The sequence below is a fragment of the Hyperolius riggenbachi genome, chromosome 5, assembly GCF_040937935.1.
Source record: "Hyperolius riggenbachi isolate aHypRig1 chromosome 5, aHypRig1.pri, whole genome shotgun sequence".
NCBI lineage: Eukaryota > Metazoa > Chordata > Amphibia > Anura > Hyperoliidae > Hyperolius > Hyperolius riggenbachi.
Genome location: NC_090650.1, coordinates 124,639,471 through 124,658,524, shown reverse-complemented (window position 1 = coordinate 124,658,524; position 19,054 = coordinate 124,639,471). Strand labels below are relative to the sequence as shown.

The 19,054-nt window shown below is 44.0% G+C and overlaps 1 protein-coding gene across 1 annotated transcript in view; it reads left to right on the top strand.

The window, feature by feature from the left end:
• Positions 1–19,054, top strand: part of OSBPL10 (oxysterol binding protein like 10) — a 631,331-nt gene that overhangs the window by 141,356 nt on the left and 470,921 nt on the right. The window contains exon 2 of the mRNA XM_068236222.1: positions 3,843–4,018. Coding sequence (XP_068092323.1) covers positions 3,843–4,018 — 176 coding nt within the window. The remainder of the gene's footprint in view (positions 1–3,842; positions 4,019–19,054) is intronic.

Genomic DNA, 19,054 nt, shown 5'->3' with positions numbered 1-19,054 from the left:
TAGGAGAAAATATCACCTAGGAGAAAATTCAGTGGAAAAAGTGAATTGCATATGGCCCATAAAGTGCAATGATGGAAAGTTCTGTAGATAGAAGCCCATGGATAACATAGCCAATCCGAGATGGTATGGATGGCTGCAGCGGGATTCTAAACTTCTTGCTTTTGCTGATGGCTAACACGGTACAATACCCTACTGCTACTATAATTCTGCAAGAACTCGGAAAGCTTTGTATCCCATTGATCATCCATAATGCTAACAATCTTGAAATGACAACCTGATACCTGCACACACACACGTATGCAAAAAAAAAAAAGTTTCAGCTTTCATTACATGTGTGCAGCACCTACTATGCAAAGCTTAACCACCCTGGCGTTCTATTAAGATCGCCAGGGCAGCTGCGAGAGGGTTTTTTTTAAATAAAAAAAAAAACTATTTCATGCAGCCAACTGAAAGTTGGCTGCATGAAAGCCCACTAGAGGGCGCTCCGGAGGCGTTCTTCCGATCGCCTCCGGCGCCCAGAATAAACAAGGAAGGCCGCAATGAGCGGCCTTCCTTGTTTTGCTTAGATCGTCGCCATAGCGACGAGCGGAGTGACGTCATGGACGTCAGCCGACGTCCTGACGTCAGCCGCCTCCGATCCAGCCCTTAGTGCTGGCCGGAACTTTTTGTTCCGGCTACGCTGGGCTCAGGCGGCTGGGGGGACCCTCTTTCGCCGCTGCTCGCGGCGGATCGCCGCAGAGCGGCGGCGATCAGGCAGCACACGCGGCTGGCAAAGTGCCGGCTGCGTGTGCTGCTCTTTATTTGATGAAAATCGGCCCAGCAGGGCCTGAGCGGCAGCCTCCGGCGGTGATGGATGAGCTGAGCTCGTCCATACCGCCAGGCTGGTTAATTGGTATATCCACTTGTTCAGCTTACACCAGGAATGTCCAAACTTTTTAGGCCAAGGGACATATCGCCCTTCTTGAGTGCTAGGGGGCTGAACTAGTGAAATTAAACAATTATGCTGATTGCAGTCAGGTACATTATGCCTGTGACATTCTGTCAAATGAAACATTTAACGGGAAGTAACCCATATTCCTGGAGGTGTATCTAGAAGGGTGCAGGCATGGCTTGTGCCATGGGCGCCACAGCACCATGGGCGCCATGCCTGCCCCTATGCTGTGCCCCATGCCTCCCCATCATTCAGATCTCTGATCAGATAAAGGCCTCTTGCACACTGCATGCATTTCCGATTCCGATTCCGCTTTTTAATCAGTTTTTACATCCGATTCAGATTCCGATTTGCAGTGTGTATGGAGCAAACTGCAAATCAGAATCGGAATCGGATGTAAAAACAGATTAAAAAGCGGAATCTAAATCGGAATCGCTTGCAGTGTGCAAGAGGCCTAAATATGGGAAACATGGCTACGTAATTAATGTAGGAGGGGCGACCTTGGCTTAGTGTTAGAAGAGGATAGAGAGGAAATGAGAAGAGACATTTCCAAAAAAAGTAACTTTAGCAATATCCCGAGCCAAAAAACAAAGGAATCCATAACACATGTACACAAGAAAGGATGCTGTTTTTAGTGGGGAATGGGCCTCTGACAAGGGAAAGTTTGTGTGTGTGTGTGGGGGGGGGCGCAACTGAGTGTTTGCCATAGGCTCGATATTACCCAGATACGCCCCTGCATATACCGTGTGCAATCAGTATGTCTCTCTCAGTATGCAGGCATAGTGCTACTGCTACAGTGGTGGCTGACAACCACCAGGAGGCAGAACAGCTACATAAGGTGGCTCCTGCATTTTACACCATTGCTACGTCTTGCAGGACACATGGAATCAACAACTATAGAGAGCTTTGGGGCCACCAAAAAAGGCTGGTTGGGCCTAATTTTTCTCTTGGGCCGGACTTTGGACAAGCCTGGCTTACTCAAATTTCATGTCTATGGTAACCTTACACAAAACCTTCAGGACAAGGAACATGGAGGCTGCCATCTTTACTTCATTTTGCAAAATTGTCAGCTTCCATGCTCATCTTTTAGTAGTTAGTAAGTAGTTTAGTAATTCCAGCTTGCATGCAAATTGTATGCAGCTTGGGCTATCCAGCACTCTCACTGAAAGAAACTACCACAACTAGTGCCTGGGAACTAATTGGAAGCATCCCTGCAACTCCTGCCATCGCAGGGGGGCTCAGAGGCTTTGGGGGGGGCCTCCACCTCCCTCTCCCCAACTGCAAGTGCAGCCAATTAGCACAGAAACCACCCCATTCACTCACGAAAACCGTGTGCAGAATTGTATGCATTTTTGTTTCTCCTTCCAGAGGCTGCTTTGCAGCAGAAAACTCTCTGCTGCCATTCGCCAGCTCTTAATCCAGTGGAATTCTGGGACCAAGGGGGCCCCATGCTATCATTTTTGCAGGGGGGCCCTATTAAGCCTAGTTACACCCCTGATTGGAAGTCAATCTTCTGATTGCAAGCCCCTCCCTGGCTCCACAGACTTGAATCACATTATTCTTGTGCAGAGATGGGATTGGGTACTGGCCTTAGCGCATCCTTAGCAAAATAATCTCCTTGTTTCTTTGTAGATATATTTTGTGAGTTTTTTTTTTTTAAGTATAGAAAGAAGAATGTTGCTCAAAGGCATTTGCCATACTGTACATCTGCAAGAAATACCTTATGTTAGATTACAAAACGCTTAAAGGATACTGAATCAAGTTCAAATGATCAAATCAAATGGCATAGCAATATAAAATAATTTTATTTCAGCCATTTAAAATAAGAATATCACACTAAAATTCCCCTTCATGGAAAAGACAGTCCCACCTCTTATGTGCACATGATGCGTTGTAAAGTTCAAATATGCCTGAAAGATCTCAATGCGCAAATGTGGCCAACGAATATGTATGCCCAGTCAATATAGATCCTATATTGTCTACAATGATTCAGTTAGTTCATCGATATAGTTTTCATAAAATATGAAATGGGCAGCACGGTGGCGTAGTGGTTAGCTCTCTCGCCTTGCAGTGCTGGGTCCCTGGTTCGAATCCCAGCCAGGGCACTATCTGCAAAGAGTTTGTATGTTCTCTCCGTGTCTGCGTGGGTTTCCTCCGGGCACTCCGGTTTCCTCCCACATTCCAAAAACATACGGATAAGTTAATTGGCTCCCCCTAAAATTGGCCCTAGACTGCAGTACTTACACTACATAATGTAGACATATGGCAATGGTAGGGATTAGATTGTGAGCTCCTTTGAGGGACAGTTAGTGACAAGATATATATATATATACACTGTACATCGCTGCGTAATATGTCGGTGCTATATAAATACTAAATAATAATACACTGTACAGCGCTGCGTAATATGTCGGCGCTATATAAATACTAAATAATAATAATAATAATAATAAAATATGCCAGTGCCAATAATTACAGGATTCCCCATGAATGTCAGATTGTATAATCCAGACAATGCATACGTCAAACTGCTGTTTCTCATTAAATTATCATGTCAATGAATAGGCTCTGTATACAATCTCTGCATATATACAAGAACAGTCTCACTGGATCCTGATGATTAGTGTTCACTCTCTACAAAGGAGACTTGAAGTAAGTTATGAGCTGTGCTGTAAAGGAGGATTCAGTAGACCACGTGTCTCCCCTGGTATGGCGTCTCACGTGTGTACAATATCTCATGTGTATGGCTTTACTAGATCTCAATGTTGCCACAAATTCTTTTTGCATTTTGCATAAATGAATATTAAGCTGACAGAGAGACCTATTTGCATTACTAATTTTTGCTTTTGTAGTACATGATTAACACTTAAGAAGCCAGAGTATCATGTTAAATTCTTTTCTTCTCCTGCAGATATTTTATTCTGGACTTTGACTCTGGGACGCTGCTGTATTTTATCACGGAAGCAAGCAAGAACCAGAAACCCCGGGGCTCCTTGTCTCTTGCTGGATCTTCGGTTTCCCTGAGTGGCGAGGCCCCATATATGATTGTTGTGTACTCTGCCAATGGAGAGGTCTATAAACTGAAAGGTAAGCTTATTTCATAGAAGCTGAGCAGGGATCAGGTTCACTTATTTCCAAGGCCACACTGCATAAGAATCAGTAGGACTAGGACACTGTCTGTTTGGGGCATCCAGCTTTGCATGAAGTCAGTTGTGCTCTAGTCTTTCTCTTACACTTTTGTAATTTAAACTCTTCCTGCTGCTGAGAAGTAATTAACCATTTTAAAATGGGGCCCTGAGCAGTAATTGAATATGTCTGCATTATTGCACTTATCCTATTTTTAAAGTCCATCTAAATTTGAAATTCAAAAATACTTAATAGGGCTAGTGCTGTTTCAGCTGTGACCTGTATTGCCTCCTGCTGCATGTCTCTGTAGGTGGTGGGCGTTTGGCTCCCTTTTCTCCTTGTGCTCAGAGGTATAACTACTGGTGATACAGCCTTTGATGTGGAGGGAAACTTTCTTACGGTCTTTTCTCCTCTCCAGAATCACAAGGAAAAGGCAACTTCCAGAAGAGTGGGGCATGCGGCAGTGAGCAATGTGTAGCTATAACAACCTCATCCTCCCGGTGCCATTCTGCATAGGAGGCATGGCTATATAGGGGGAGACTTGCACTATTGGGGGGGGGGGCATGGCTTTAGAATAGAGAAGTGGGTATATTTGGAGTTATGGCATTGCGGATGTGATATAATCAGTGCTTTTACCTGGACAAGTCTTGGTAGCTACACCATTAAAAGGAGATGTGAGGCTCGGCATGGTTCAGATATCCATACTTGTGTGACCTCAAGCAGATAGGCTCACTGGCTCTGGGATTCATTACAGGGAGGGGATTTAGGGGGAGGTTCTCAAAGGATGGGCCCCAATAAGAGTTTAGTCGTAGAACAGACCATGCAACCACTACCTACTTAGCAGGTGCATTTGTTACTGGTTTTGTCTTGTGAGCATTCATATCATTTTAGCAAGGTACTGGGATCTCTGTTCAAGTGGTCCCAGCATTGAAAAGACCAGGTTCTGTTCAGGAAATGCTTTTGAAAACAAAGGAAACCCTGAGAATCCCCATGAGGAGATGGACTGGCCCAAAACCTGTCGGTTCTGTCAGAGTTTAACTGCCTACTTTTTTTCGCGATAGTGGTCCTTTAACAGGTCCAATTCGGAATTCTGCCCCAAATATGTTTTGGTATGGAACCATATCAAATCATTACATTTTATGCAAAATGTATGGTTGTATGTACTCTATACACTGCTTATCTTTGTGCTTATTCTTATGTTCTATCAATATACTCAATAAACTTATGAGTTAAACAAGAGTCACATCATAGCATATCCCTGACCACAGCTATCTTTGGACTCACGGATCAGGAGGTGGATGTAAAAAGTGTTCTTTTTAAGGAATTGGGAACTCTAATTGTCAAAAGCATAATAGAAACATTTTGGAAAGGCACAGCGTGGCTGAGTAGGATGGAAAATCTGTGTGAAGGCACTGCGGAGAATAGGAACGAGACAGAGACAATCAGACTAACTTTCATAAGGGAAACTTGGAGAAAGCTGGGGGTGAATCAGTGAAGAGAGGTGAGAAAAGAGACAGGACAAGACAAAATAACATTTATATTGCGCTTTTTTTCCTGGCGGACTCAAACGCTTAAGCTGCAGCCGCTAGGGCGTGCTCAGTAGGCAGTAGCAGTGTTAGGGTGTCTGGCCCAAGGACTCCTTTCTGAAAAGAGGGAGGAGAACGCATTAAATCTATGTTTAGAAGTATGTGTGTGGATGGAGAAGAAACAAAGTAGGTAGTGAGTAGGATAATGCATGTGTTATAAGGAGGATTACATACTTTATATCTACCTCTATTCTTGTAAGAAGAGGGAATCTTTGCATTGTTCTCTATGGTTTATTCCCCCCCCCCCCCCCCCGGCATTTGTGTTGTATGATGATCAAATATTATACAAGACTCTGAGGGCCCTTTCACACCGAGGGGGTGCGGTACACATACTGCACCCCAATGCCGGGCAATGACAGTCCATGGAGACTTTTATACTGCCACAGTAGACAAGACGCAACGGAAGTTACGATGCTAGGACAAAACTATGTTAAGGCGCATACTTGCGTCGGTCTGCGTCGGGATGTCATTTTAGTCTATGGCGACGCAGGGTTTTTTAAAATGTCAACGTCATGGCACTCATGCGTGGAAGTTTATTCTTGCAATACGCTTCCATGCACTGGCGCATACCCCGAAGCAGGAAGTGACGGCAAGCACGCGTCACTTCCTGCTTGGCCAGATGCCAGATGGGGAATACAGCTTAGCAACACAGTATGCCCTGAAGGCCTGTTTTTGGCGCTGCACCGCCAGTTTGCAGTGTGAAATCGGCCTCAAGCTATGGTGTAGACTTAATCCAACATAAGGAACGCTGCTATGAAGCTTTCTTTATAATTCGTTGGTTTATAACATAGAGGTATGCTGAGTTTAAAACAAAAAAGAAAAAAAAAATGAAAAGCTACATGATTAATCTTAGTTTACCATTATAGAACTTACACAACATTTTACATACCGTATTTATAAGACAATAAGACACGCTTTTTCTCCCCCAAAAGTAGGTAAAAAGTAGGTGCGTCTTATAGTCTGAATGTGCTGCCATATGTCCCCCCCCCCTCCCCAGAAAGAAGTGCAAGGGTAGACTAGAGCACGCTCACCCAGGGACGGATCAAGACCAAGTTGCGCCTGGGGCAAGGTCAGGTTTTGGCGCCTAAACTGCCATTCATTTTGCCGCCTTTTTAAGAATTCAACAAACTGCGCCTGGGGCAAGATACCCGCTTGCCCCCCCCTAGATCCGTCCCTGCGCTCACCTACACAATCCCGGGTCCGAGTCCTGCATCTTCCTTCTCCACCTTTCCTGCAGCCAGGTTTTTATCCCTGCGCGGATGGTGGCTTGGAAGGGAGCAGGGGGTGGAATGCGACATCCCCATTGGTGAGGCTGCTGTGGAGGGGGCAGACAGGGCGTGCGGATGAGATACAGCCATAGACTGGGCTAGAACCAGAGAGCCGGTGCACATATGCACTGATGTCTGCCACCATCAGCGAGGGGATAGAAGGCAGTGACATCCCAATTGGTGAAGACGCTGTGGAGGGGGCGGACAGGGGGCGAGGATGAAACACTGCCAAAGACTGGGCTGGAGCCAGAGAGCTGGTGCACATTTGCACTAATGTCTGTCACCATAAGCACAGGGATAAAAGCCTGTGAAAATAGATCCCTTTCAGGTGGCTGCAGGAAAGGTGAAGTAGGAGGATACAAGACTCTGTGTAGGTGAGCTCATTCTGGTCTGCCCTTGCACTTCCTTCTGGGGGGACGCATGGCCTCACATTCAGTCAGGGAACAGAGGACACGGGACAGACACTAGACACGGGATGGACAGAGGTCACAGGGTGTATGGACAGTGGACACGGGGGGGGGGCGACAGGAGACGGACAGGTGCCACAGCGGGACAGACAGAGACACGGTATGGACAGATGTCACGGGGGTATGGATAGCGGACACGGGGTGCGGACAGGTGACAAAGCGTGACAGACAGATGCACCAGGTTTAGCATACTTTTTTTCCCCTCCAACTCTAGGTGCATCTTATAGTCTGGTGCGTCTAATAGTCTGAAAAATACGGTAAATATTGCGTTGCCTGGCGCCATCATTAGACATGATTACGTCTCAGACGGTTCCATGGCAACTGATGCGTCAGAAAGGCTGCATGTACGCATAAGCAGCTCCCAGAGAGCCCCGAAATACCTTTTCAGCCTATGCGAGCTATCCACTTAAAGGGACAGCTTTATCACCGAAGCCCACCCCGTGCCAGACGGGAAGAGCAGTAGACCATAACATTAATAATTACTCTTCATAAAAGAGATCACATTAGAACTAGACTAGCACCCAGTGTGAGGTTTTAAGAGTGAAGGGGAACATCAGAAAAGAGTATATTAAAGGGACAGTCGCATGCCACCCAGACAAGAAAATTAGTATAAAAATAGGAAACAATCACCCTATATCAAGATATTACAATTCCATACCCATCATGCTTTACATTATTACTTCTCCAAAAAAACACTTCATTCTCATAGTTAAAGGGGCACTACAGCGAAAAACTGTAAAATTTAAAATATGTGCAAACACATACAAATAAGAAGTACATTTCCCCCAGAGTAAAATGAGCCATAAATTACTTTTCTCCTATGTTGCTGTCACTTACAGTAGGTAGTAGACATCTGACAGAAGTGGCAGGCTTTGGACTAGTCCATCTCTTCATAGGGGATTCTCAGGGATATATTTATTTTCAAAAGCACTTAGGGAATGGCAGTTGCTCTGTCCAACTGCCAAAAAACTGTGTAGGGAGCAGGGATGCTGGCCAGCATCATTGTTTAAATCCTACAAAAATGCAAATAGGGTGCACTCATGGACTAGTGAGATCAAATCATCATATGTAGCAATTAATTTAATAATTTAATATAGAAACACATATATAAAACAAGTAAACAATATATGTTCAGTGCACAATACAACTCTATTGTTTAAATCCTTTTTAGGGAATATCTTTATAAAGAATAACATCCTTGCTGAGAATCCCCTATGAAGAGATGGACTAGTCCAAATACTGTCACTTCTGTCAGATTTCTACTACCTACTGTAAGTGACAGCATTATAGGACAAAAGTAAATTATGGCTCATTTAACTCTGGAAAAAATGTACTTACATTTTACATTTTACAGTTTTTCTCTGTAGTGCCCCTTTAAAGCCTAAAGGGCCCATGGCCTCTGTCCTAGATATCCAATATGCTTCACTCTGAGAGAAGAGCCTATCAATGTAACTGTCACAAGTTTTCTGACAATGCAATGAGACACACGTGTTGGTATTCTTGTGGCATAAATATTAAGTAGTTATCCGTAATGGAATCCCTTTATAGAAAAGTCATGGGTTTTCTTTCAGCAAGCGTGTATTTCTGTAAAATATCTATCAGTGAAAGCTAAGAATTTTTGTTTTGCAAGCTTTCTCTGTGTACTGCTCACTTTCCCATTCATCGTAAATTTTGATAATCCCAATTCCGGATAGAATGGTTGTACTGCTCTGCACTTGACCTGCTTTTCTAGTTTGGACCTTTCATCTCATTTTTCAGTGTGAAAGATGTTGTGTTTCTCAACTATCAAAGGCTTTCACAAAGTTTAGGCTTAGAAGGGTGGCCTGTGTGTGTCTCCCGGCTCCCCAGAGAGATGTAATTTTCCTTGGCTTGGTCCGAACTGTCAGTTCTTCACTGTAGAAAGAGCTGCATTCCCTCTCCACATTAATGTTCAGAAAGTAAACCAATGTCACAGCGACTGAGAATTTTTAAGCTACCGAGGAAAATCTGTTTTCATGAGTTTCCATTGCTTTTCTAGCAGGAGCTTACTTTTGGAAATGTTTTGCCTATAACTTAAAAAGAAACGCAGACCAAGAATTGAACTTTATCCCAATCAGTAGCTGATATCCCCTTTTACATGAGAAATCTATTCCTTTTCACAAACAGACCATCAGGGGGCGCCGTATGACTGATATTGTGGTGAAACCCCTCCCACAAGAAACTCTTGAGTTTGTACCCCTGGCAGTTTCCTGTCTGTGAACCTTGCTGCATTGTGGGAATTGCTGTTTACAGCTGTTTCCAACTGCCAAAAAAGCATGCAGCAGCTACATCACTTGCCAACAGTAAAAATGTCACCATGTAATAAATGTCAGAATGTAAATCAGGGATTTAAAAGATTTTACAATGGGCAAACACTGACTAAACCATTTATACATAATTATTGTAAAAATGAAGCACTTTTTTATTACATTATTTTCACTAGAGTGCCTCTTTAAAGTACACCTGAACTGAGAGAGATATGGTGACTGCCATATTTATTGGCACCTGGGAACCAGCTATGGGAGAGGATTGGCGGCTACTAGACAACAGGGAACACACTATGGGAGAAGGTGGGCAGCTACTATACACCAGTTAACACACTATGGGAAAGAGCAGGTGGCCACTAGGCTGCAGGGGACACGCTATGGGAGAGGGCGGCCAGCCACTATACACTAGGGAACATGCTATGGGAGAAGGCGGGCGGCCACTAGACACCAAGGAAATGCTATGGGAGAGGGTGATATTCCGGTTTGCTATTATCTTGGAACTTATTGATTTTTGGTAATCTATGAATCTGAGATATCAATAAACTTTTTTGAGAAAAAATAAGTGAGACAGCCGGTGTGGTCACTGGGCTATATTTATCAAAGCATTACCAACCGTTTTTTCTTCTTAAACCGTTCTAACCAGCAGGGGGAACCAGGGATGGGCTTTTGAGTGCTGACTTACTCAAATTCGGAATTCTAATGAAGATTAATCAATGCACCTGTGACGGTGGGATGGGGGGGGGGTTAACTTACCCAGAAGTCCATGGATCCTATGCGCGTCACCGATGTAATACGCGACCTATGTGACGCGTTCCACCACTCACTACCACTCACTCACTTCAATAATTCGGATGATTCGAATCGGATCATTGAAAAGTTCCGGATCTTTGAACCGAATCTTTGAATCATTTTACTTGGGAAGCAGGGGTGCAGCAGAGTGAGAGGTGCAGGAGAATGAGGGCACATTGAAGGTGCTAATGGGGAAGGGAGAGATGCAGCAGGAAGATTTTGCTTGTGCACAGAAGCTGCCAGACATCCACTGTGAACCGAATAGTTAATTGTGATGATTCGGATGATCCGACTCACAAAAAAGATCCGGATCAAAGATCCGAATCGTTCATGATCTGCACAGCACTACAGTGCAGTGAATATTAATTAGCCATGTGGCTAGACACAATAGCGGACTCTCCCCTCCTCCTCTCCTGACATACATTACTGAGTATGTGCAAGCAGTCTAACACAGCCACATACGAGTATAACGCACAGCATGCTGCACTTTCATTTAACGTGCAGCGTTATACTCGTATGCAACGTGGGCACGGTGAACAGCCCATTGATTTTTAATTGCTGTGAGTTGGGCTGCGTTACAGGCTGCTGTAACGTGGGACTTTAACGTCCCACTGTGAAAGCAGCCTAAAAGTGGCAGGTTAGCATGAATTTCTAGGACTGCACTACAGTTAAGAAAAGTGCAAATCAATTTCTAAACTGCAGCAGATGAAGTGCTTAATAGCACTTCTACACAGCTAGTGCAGTGCAGGCTAGACATGAGTTGGGAAGTACTCCTCCCCCCTGCTGAATCCGGTGAAGCTGTTCTTTGCTTAACCCTTCCAGTGCTGGGCATTGATGCAATACAGCAGATGTATTGGTTCAGCAACAGCAATTTCCCTCACACAAGCACTGTCTGAGTAACCCTCCTAACTCCTCCTATTTAAGAACAGTTTAAGAAGGAAACTGCACTATCTAGTGACTTCTTAAGATGTCTGAGACAGTTCTGGACGGATTTCTAAAAACCTACCAATATTTTGTCTCAAACACTCTTGACAAATATTCCCCACTGTCTCCTAACAGCAAAAATATCTTAAAATACCTTTACACCATAACTTTTTTTTAATTTATTTTTTTACCTCCATTACCGTAATCACACCCCAGTAAAACAACACAGTGTACACAACATTATTTTACTGTTCAGTAGCCTTGTAGTGTCACTTATCATGTTATTTTCAGTGCCCACCAGGGCCACTTCTGGTCTATTTGGCACACCAGGCACCTGAGACTCCTCCCACCCACACACATTGTAGGTGGGAGGAATCTTCACTGTATGAAGCAATCATTTGTTTAACTTTGCACACAAAAAAATGTATTGGGATTTTAGTGAATCAATGCCATGGCAACTTACTAAGCAAGCAAAATAAGTCAATTCCTAAGGTGTGCAGATATTTGCAATAACAGGCATATACTGTAACTATGATGTGGATGCACTGCATGTTTTTTTTTTATTGAACTCCCTCAGCATAACTGATATGGCGCATCAGAACTTGCCCAGGACAGCTGCAGCATCAGAGAAGTGTAAGCAAGGGGAGGGGAACATTTAATTAATGATTACCACTATTCAAAGCACATATAGAGGTAATTATTTCCAGCATGTATACCACTCAAGATATACAACAGTTGATGTAGGTGGGCCCTGGTGTGGTCGCAGCTTTTGCATCCCATATGGTTATGCTGCTGCAGGTAGCAGTGGCATAGATATCACCAATGACACGCAAATATCACTAGAGATAAAGGGCACATCAGTGATATGCACATATTACTAATGAAAAGCATATTATTTCAGTCACAGCAAGGAATACCATTGTGAGGCAGATAATAGTAGAAGTAGTCTTTAGTGGCAGGCTGGTACCGATTAGTAGAGCTAGACGGCAGTCAGTCTGGTAGTGATATGTATATTCTAGTGTCAGGCTGGTAGTGATTAGTAGATTCTAGTGGTGTGTAAATAGTGATCGGTAAGTACAAGTGACTGGCAGGTATAACAGTTAAAGAGAACCCGAGGCGGGTTTGAAGAATATTATCTGCATACAGAGGCTGGATCTGGCTATACAGCCCAGCCTCTGTTGCTATCCCAAACCCACCTAAGGTCCCCCTGCACTCTGCAATCCCTCATAAATCACAGCCACGCTGCTGACAAACAGCTTGTCAGAGCTGGCTGTGTTTATCTCTATAGTGTCAGTCTGCTGCTCTCCCCGCCTCCTGCAGAACTCCAGTCCCCGCCTGCATCCCTTCCCTCCCTGCTGATTGGAGGGAAGGGACGGGGGCAGGGACCGGAGCTATGCAGGAGGCGGGAGAGCAGCTGAGACTGACACTACAGATGTAAACACAGCCTCACAGCATGGGATTGCAGAGTGCAGAGGGACCTTAGTGGGGTTTGGGATAGCAACAGAGGCTGGGCTGTATAGGCAGATCCAGCCTCTGTATGCAGATAACATTCTTTAAACACACCTCGGGTTCTCTTTAAAGTGGACCCAAATTAAAAATACAAGATTTCAGAAATAAAATCTATTTTCTAAATTATAATAATAAATAGCCGCCTTTTTTCTGCTGCATGATGACAACATATTTTACATTTATTGGAGGAAACCCTCCCTTCCTTTCATGCTTGAAAGAACAAAGAGAAATCGAGAGCCCAATATGGTGTAGTATTGTGAAGTTGGTTGTGGTTTAAAGCAAAATATTTAGATATACTCACAAACATGGATTACCCATAGGCAACCACTTCAAGTGCAGGTGGGGAGTATTAGAACCTGACCCCACTCAGGTTTTTAAGATGTCGCTCTCTGTAGATAGGAAACGGGGTAGCACCCCTCCACTGAGGGTGGAATCAAGATTTCAGCAAGGCTTAGTGTACAGAGGCGCCAGAGTAGAATAAAAATATTTAAAAACCGTCTAAAAGAGGGGGATGTTCAGGTGGACTTGCCTCCCTCAAAAATATAAAACTCAATTGAGTCACAATATATCAATACAAATATTTTATTTAACTCCACTTAGTGCAACGCATTTCGCAGGTGTGGTCCCGCAGGACAGGAGTATAACTCAATGGGTCTAAATGAAGAAGTGAGCACCTCTGTCTTCCTTACTTTCATATTGCCGGGACAGAATCCGGCACACTGGTGGAGTAGGAGGTGTCCAGCAAAGGAGGAATTGCTAATGGCTGCCACCTGTATAACTCTAGTTATGAAAAGAGAAGGGTAAAAAGCATGCACTGAAATGCTCATAGGCTTGAAGGAGTGTTTATTTATCTTTGTATGTGTCAGAGTGGTGCAACTAAGTATTTTGAATTTTAAAAAAATGTTTGGTTTGGGTCCGCTTTAGGGTGGCCACTCACCATACAATTAAAAGATCCAATTTTTACACCAATTAGAAAAAATTAAGTTTTTTTTGTTTTCTTTTTTTTTTTTTTGTTCCATTTGTTCAAAATGTTATGAAATGTTACAATTAGTCAGAAAAATGTATTGCAATTCTTGAATTGAAAAGATATTTAAAAAATGGTATGGTGTGTCCACCTTTAGACTCTAGTGGTGTGAAGGTAGTGGCAAGCTGCCAGTGACTGGTAAGTGGGGATTGGTAGATTCTAATGCTGGGCATACACTATACGTCCCCGCGCGCCTGTATCGATTCCCGCTCGTCCCCGCGCTTCCTTATCTTGCATTGTCCTGCCCGCGGGTATCGAGCGCGGAATCGATCCGGTGGGCAATCGAACATGTTGGAACTTATCAATACATCAGCGGCTCGATTGATAAGAAAAAACGTATAGTGTATTCCCAGCATTATAGCAGGCTAATAAAGCTTGGTAGATTCTAGTAGCAGATAGTGATTGATAGATTCTAGTGGCTGGCAAGCAGTGATAGACAGATTCTGGTGGTGGGTAGGTAGTGAAAGGTACATTTTTGGAGTAGGCTGGCAGTAATCAGTAGTATCTACCGGCAAGCAATCAATATCTTCTAGTAGATTGTAAGTAGTGATAGTTAGTCAGGAATTAGGCAGCTAGCATGTGACAAGCAGTGATAATGGGTAGTAGAAAAAAAAACTCCCATTGATTGCATTAGTGCATCAATTTTTGCCACGATTTTTCAAAATTGTTGCGATTTCCCATAATTCTAGTGCAAGTCAAAGAAAGTGCTTTTTTTTCAAAATGCAGCCTGAATGGATCGCAAAGCACTCACCAGTGGGGCTGAGCCGTAAAGGTATGTTATGTGAGTGGAAGACCTTTCCCAGTGTAATACTCCATATGCTGTGCATGTCTGTAAGCAACAAGAAGTATTTACAAACAATCCCCTTTAAAAATGAAAGTAGAGTGATAAAAAGCATTATTTTCGTAGAGTTGTGTGATCAAAACATGCATCATAAACTATTTAAAGACTCTCCCATCTGTTTTAGTAAAATAAAAGTCTCCATCTGGTAAACTGAAGCATAAAAATGTGCACAGCATATACAAAATATATACATGAAAGTATATAAAGCAAAATGTATTTTGGGGGTGAATGGGGGTGGAACACGTGTTTATTAAGTTTTAGACAAAGTTGTAATTCGGTTTATTTAGATTTATCTATATATAAATGGTACCTGAAACGACATAAAATAACGGCATATACTGTATATATATAATGAACATTTTTACGGAGTATATTATTTTTTGTGTTGCTGTAAGTTTTAAAGCGACCTGAGCAGTATTTTTTTGTAAATTGTCAAATGAACATCTGCAGGGGGGGGGGAGGGGGATAACATTTGGGGAGTAAAGCAGGCATTTACTTAAGGGGCCTGCTCTAAAGCCTCCCTTGTCTATTTGGATGCCACCATCTTCTCACCCCCCCCCCCCCCATGCCGTAGAGCCGCAGGTTCCTGCTGGTTATTTGTATGTCCCCAGCTGTGCGATGCATGCTGGGAGATGTAGTCCCCATTCATGTGATTACAGATAAAATCACATCAATGGGAGCTACACTTCACGGCGGCCGGGGACATACTGTATGAATAACCAGCAGGAACCTGCTGTATGTGGGCAAAGAGACAGATGCATCCAAATGGACAATAGGCGCTACAGGGCAGCCCCCCTAGGTAAGTAAATGCCTGCTTTATTCCCTACAGCTACACAGTTTACTAACTTCACTTACGGGGAGGTTCGTTGACAATGAAAAAAAAAATACTGCTACTGTAGCCACATTTTCACTGATAAAAGGGGATCAAGCTTGTGTGTGATTGTGACAAACATTCTGAGGGCAGGGAACTGATAAGATGATCAATAAAAAACTTAATACACATGCTAGAAGGAACTTGGCTGAGGGCTAGTTCACACTCGGAACACAAATCGTTTTTGCCGCGATTTGCGTTGATTCACAATTTTATAGAACGAGAATCACACCGCTATCGGCACCAAAGCGCTACATGCAACAAGTTTTCGATTTATGTAAATTGCACACGCTGCAGTGAGAATGATTCCATAGGGATACGTTAGCAAAGCGCCAAAGTGTGAACCATCCCTGAGGCAGCTATTTATGGCTCTCTAGGTCAAGAATATAGTGTATACAAGTGTCCCTGATCTAGTTTAAAGATCTGGTATGCCTGATGTTTAAATGCCAGACTGCCGAGCTCATTGTTCCCCCTCCTTACTCGGCCCACTAGAAGTCTGTTTATTGTCCTCCATATTGTTGTCCCTCCTCCTATCCCAGCACACAAGAATTGCAGAACTATATACGTCATTGGGGGAGTTGGCATGCTGACAGTGGAATGGAAGAGGTTACAAAGTCATTTTAAAGAGTACCTCTGGTAAAATGACAGAGACTGACATGACAGGCTCTGTCTTAATGATGGAGGATTGGTGAGTATTTAGGTTAAGTACTTATCTGTTCTGACATCATCCCTCTAGGCAGCTGTGCCCCCCTCGGAGATCTGGCAATGTAGTTTTTGTTTTTTTCCCAAAATAGCCATGGAGGCTCTGGCTACCACGATCACTGTTGCTTCAGCATAATTGGTTGCTGCCGTGGCAAAGCAGGCAGAGTTTTTTTGAAGAGCTTTGGCAGAATTTAATACTAAGACCTCCACCTAAGCTTTTAAAATAATTTTTGACACCATACACTTTATATACAGAAGAAACCAAGTAGTAACCAAGTATATCTGTATTTTCAATTAGGGCCTGAGACCATCTAGGAACGTTTAGCTGCGCTACTCAAGTGGATCCCTATGGGAGATGGTGCCACTTACAGAATTTTTGGAGCAATCCCGAAGCGATCGCATTAGTAGCTACAGTAGCCAAATCGCTCTGGCAATCTGTAAGGGATAGCCGCAACATGGAGTGGCATGGCGGCTATCTCCGCGTCTTAGCCGGCGGTTTCCGCCGCGCAGGTACATGATGGAATTGTGCCTGGGACTGTCGTGAATGATGGGGAGGCCGCTGCAGCGCTGAGCAGCAGGGCGGCTGTCCCCGCGTCTCAGCCAGCGGCCTTCGCCGCATTGTTACATGATGGAACTTTGCCTGGTCCCTCAGTCGCACATAGACTGAGGTCTACGCGCGCACAGACAGGATCTTTGTGCAAGCAGAATTGGAGTCGGAGCCGATCAGCTGACTCCAACATTGATCCTGATTGGCTGAGTGACTGGGGCGGTGCTTAGGAGCGCTCCCAATATATATAGAACATGCCTGCTACGTGTTAGCACTCAGACCCATAGTCAGATCCGAAAGTGTGCTAGAACCAGCAGGAGCTGGGGATCCACACTTAGCCAGATTCTGTTGATAGCTTAAAGTACTAATTGAATTGTATTATTTGTTATGACCCTCTGCTAAGCCTCGACTACTCTTCTGTCTTGTGATTCTGTGCTTTGCCTATCTGATCCAGTTGCCAACTTAGCTTATCCCTCACTCTGATTCTGTCTTCTACCTTTGTACCGTATCTGTCCGTGTGTTGCCGAACCTGCTTGTCTGACTTTTCTGCCCTCACCAGTGAGTTTAGTCCTGGTGAGGGACTCTCAGTTTAGTAATCACCTGCTCCTCAGGTTGATAGCTGCAGTATAGTCTGAATCACCTGCTCCTCAGGTTGATAGCTGCAGTATAGTCTGAATCACCTGCTCCTCAGGTAGATAGCTGCAGTACAGTCTTAATCACCTGCTCCTCAGGTTGATAGCTGCAGTACAGTCTTAATCACCTGCTCCTCAGGTGACTAGCTATTACAGTACTGTCTGGATCTCCTGACCCTCAGGGGATCACCTGCTGCAGTACAGTCTGAATCACTCGCTCCTCGAGTGATCACTCTACATTGTTTTACTGTGCATCACCCGCTCCTCGGGTGAACCTATCACTACTCCTCTGTGTCTCCAGCCTGCTGGAGTACTTATTACTGTGTTCTTTAGAGATACCCCCTTCTACCAGCTCCTCTGGGATAGTGGGTATCTCTATCAATATTTACTGTTGCACCAAACACTATCTTACACCTGAGTGTCCTGTGTGTTGCTATACTTGCATTATTGGTGATTCTGCAGATCACCACATGAGCAGGTATAACATCTGTATTATTGGTGATACTGCAGATCACTGATAATCAGAAAATCTGTCCTTGCTGACACCGATCGTTACACAATCATAGTGAAATTGCGGCACTTCTGCGATTCACTAAATCATGGGACTTTGTGATAGCGGCAAATCGCCTGTAGTAGGTCCCTGTCCTAAAGGTATGAAAACTCTTTCACCATTACTTATTTTTGGCTTCCAATATTGCTCACTTTTGTTGCCAGCCATTTAGACATTAAGAGCTCTTTTCCACTGGCTGTCGTCCGCTTCAAAAAGCGGATCACAGGCATTTTGCCAATCTCTAGAGCACCACAATTTGCACGTAAATCGCGGTGCTAATTTTTCACTAGTTTTTTCCTAAATTGCAGTCGCCGTCCGGCTTCGCGCTTCATTCCTGACTGCTGTACGACGCACTCACAGCGAGTGGTAAAAGCAGCCTGCGTCATCGTAAACGCAGTGCAGTTACACTTGCGATCACGCTTGCAAGTGGAAAAGGGCCATTTGGGGCCTTTTAAACTTTCCGTGTTGTTACTCTCTCCTACTGCAGCTTGTTGCACAGGCCATTACAGTCCATGGTACATGACACTGCCTGCCAAGTGCTCCGGGCAACACAGAAGCTGAGCGAGTTTCCATGCAACTTCCACAGTGCAAAGTCATTTTATTTTTTTTGGGGGGGGGGGGGGGGGGGGGGGAGGAGGTTCCCACTTTGGCTATAATGCACGTTTAACTTTTTTGGCTCTGGTGCGGTGCGATTATTCCAAATTGCATCTTACCAAGGTGTAAAAGGACCCTCGGCACTGGGTGGTGTTATTTTGTTGATACACTGACTGCTTTTTTATTGTATCAAGGTGTCATATCTTCAGTATTGTCGCATGAAAGGATATAATACAATATTTACAATGATGTGAGAGGTGTAAGATACCGTATGTTGCTGTTCCAGCTGCTCTCCTGGGGAATGAGAAAGTAACACTTCCTGTGGGGCTTAAAATCACTTAATCACCACCAAACAGTAACTTAATAAATGCACAGTTTTGATGTTATAAATAGAGATAGTGTTAATGT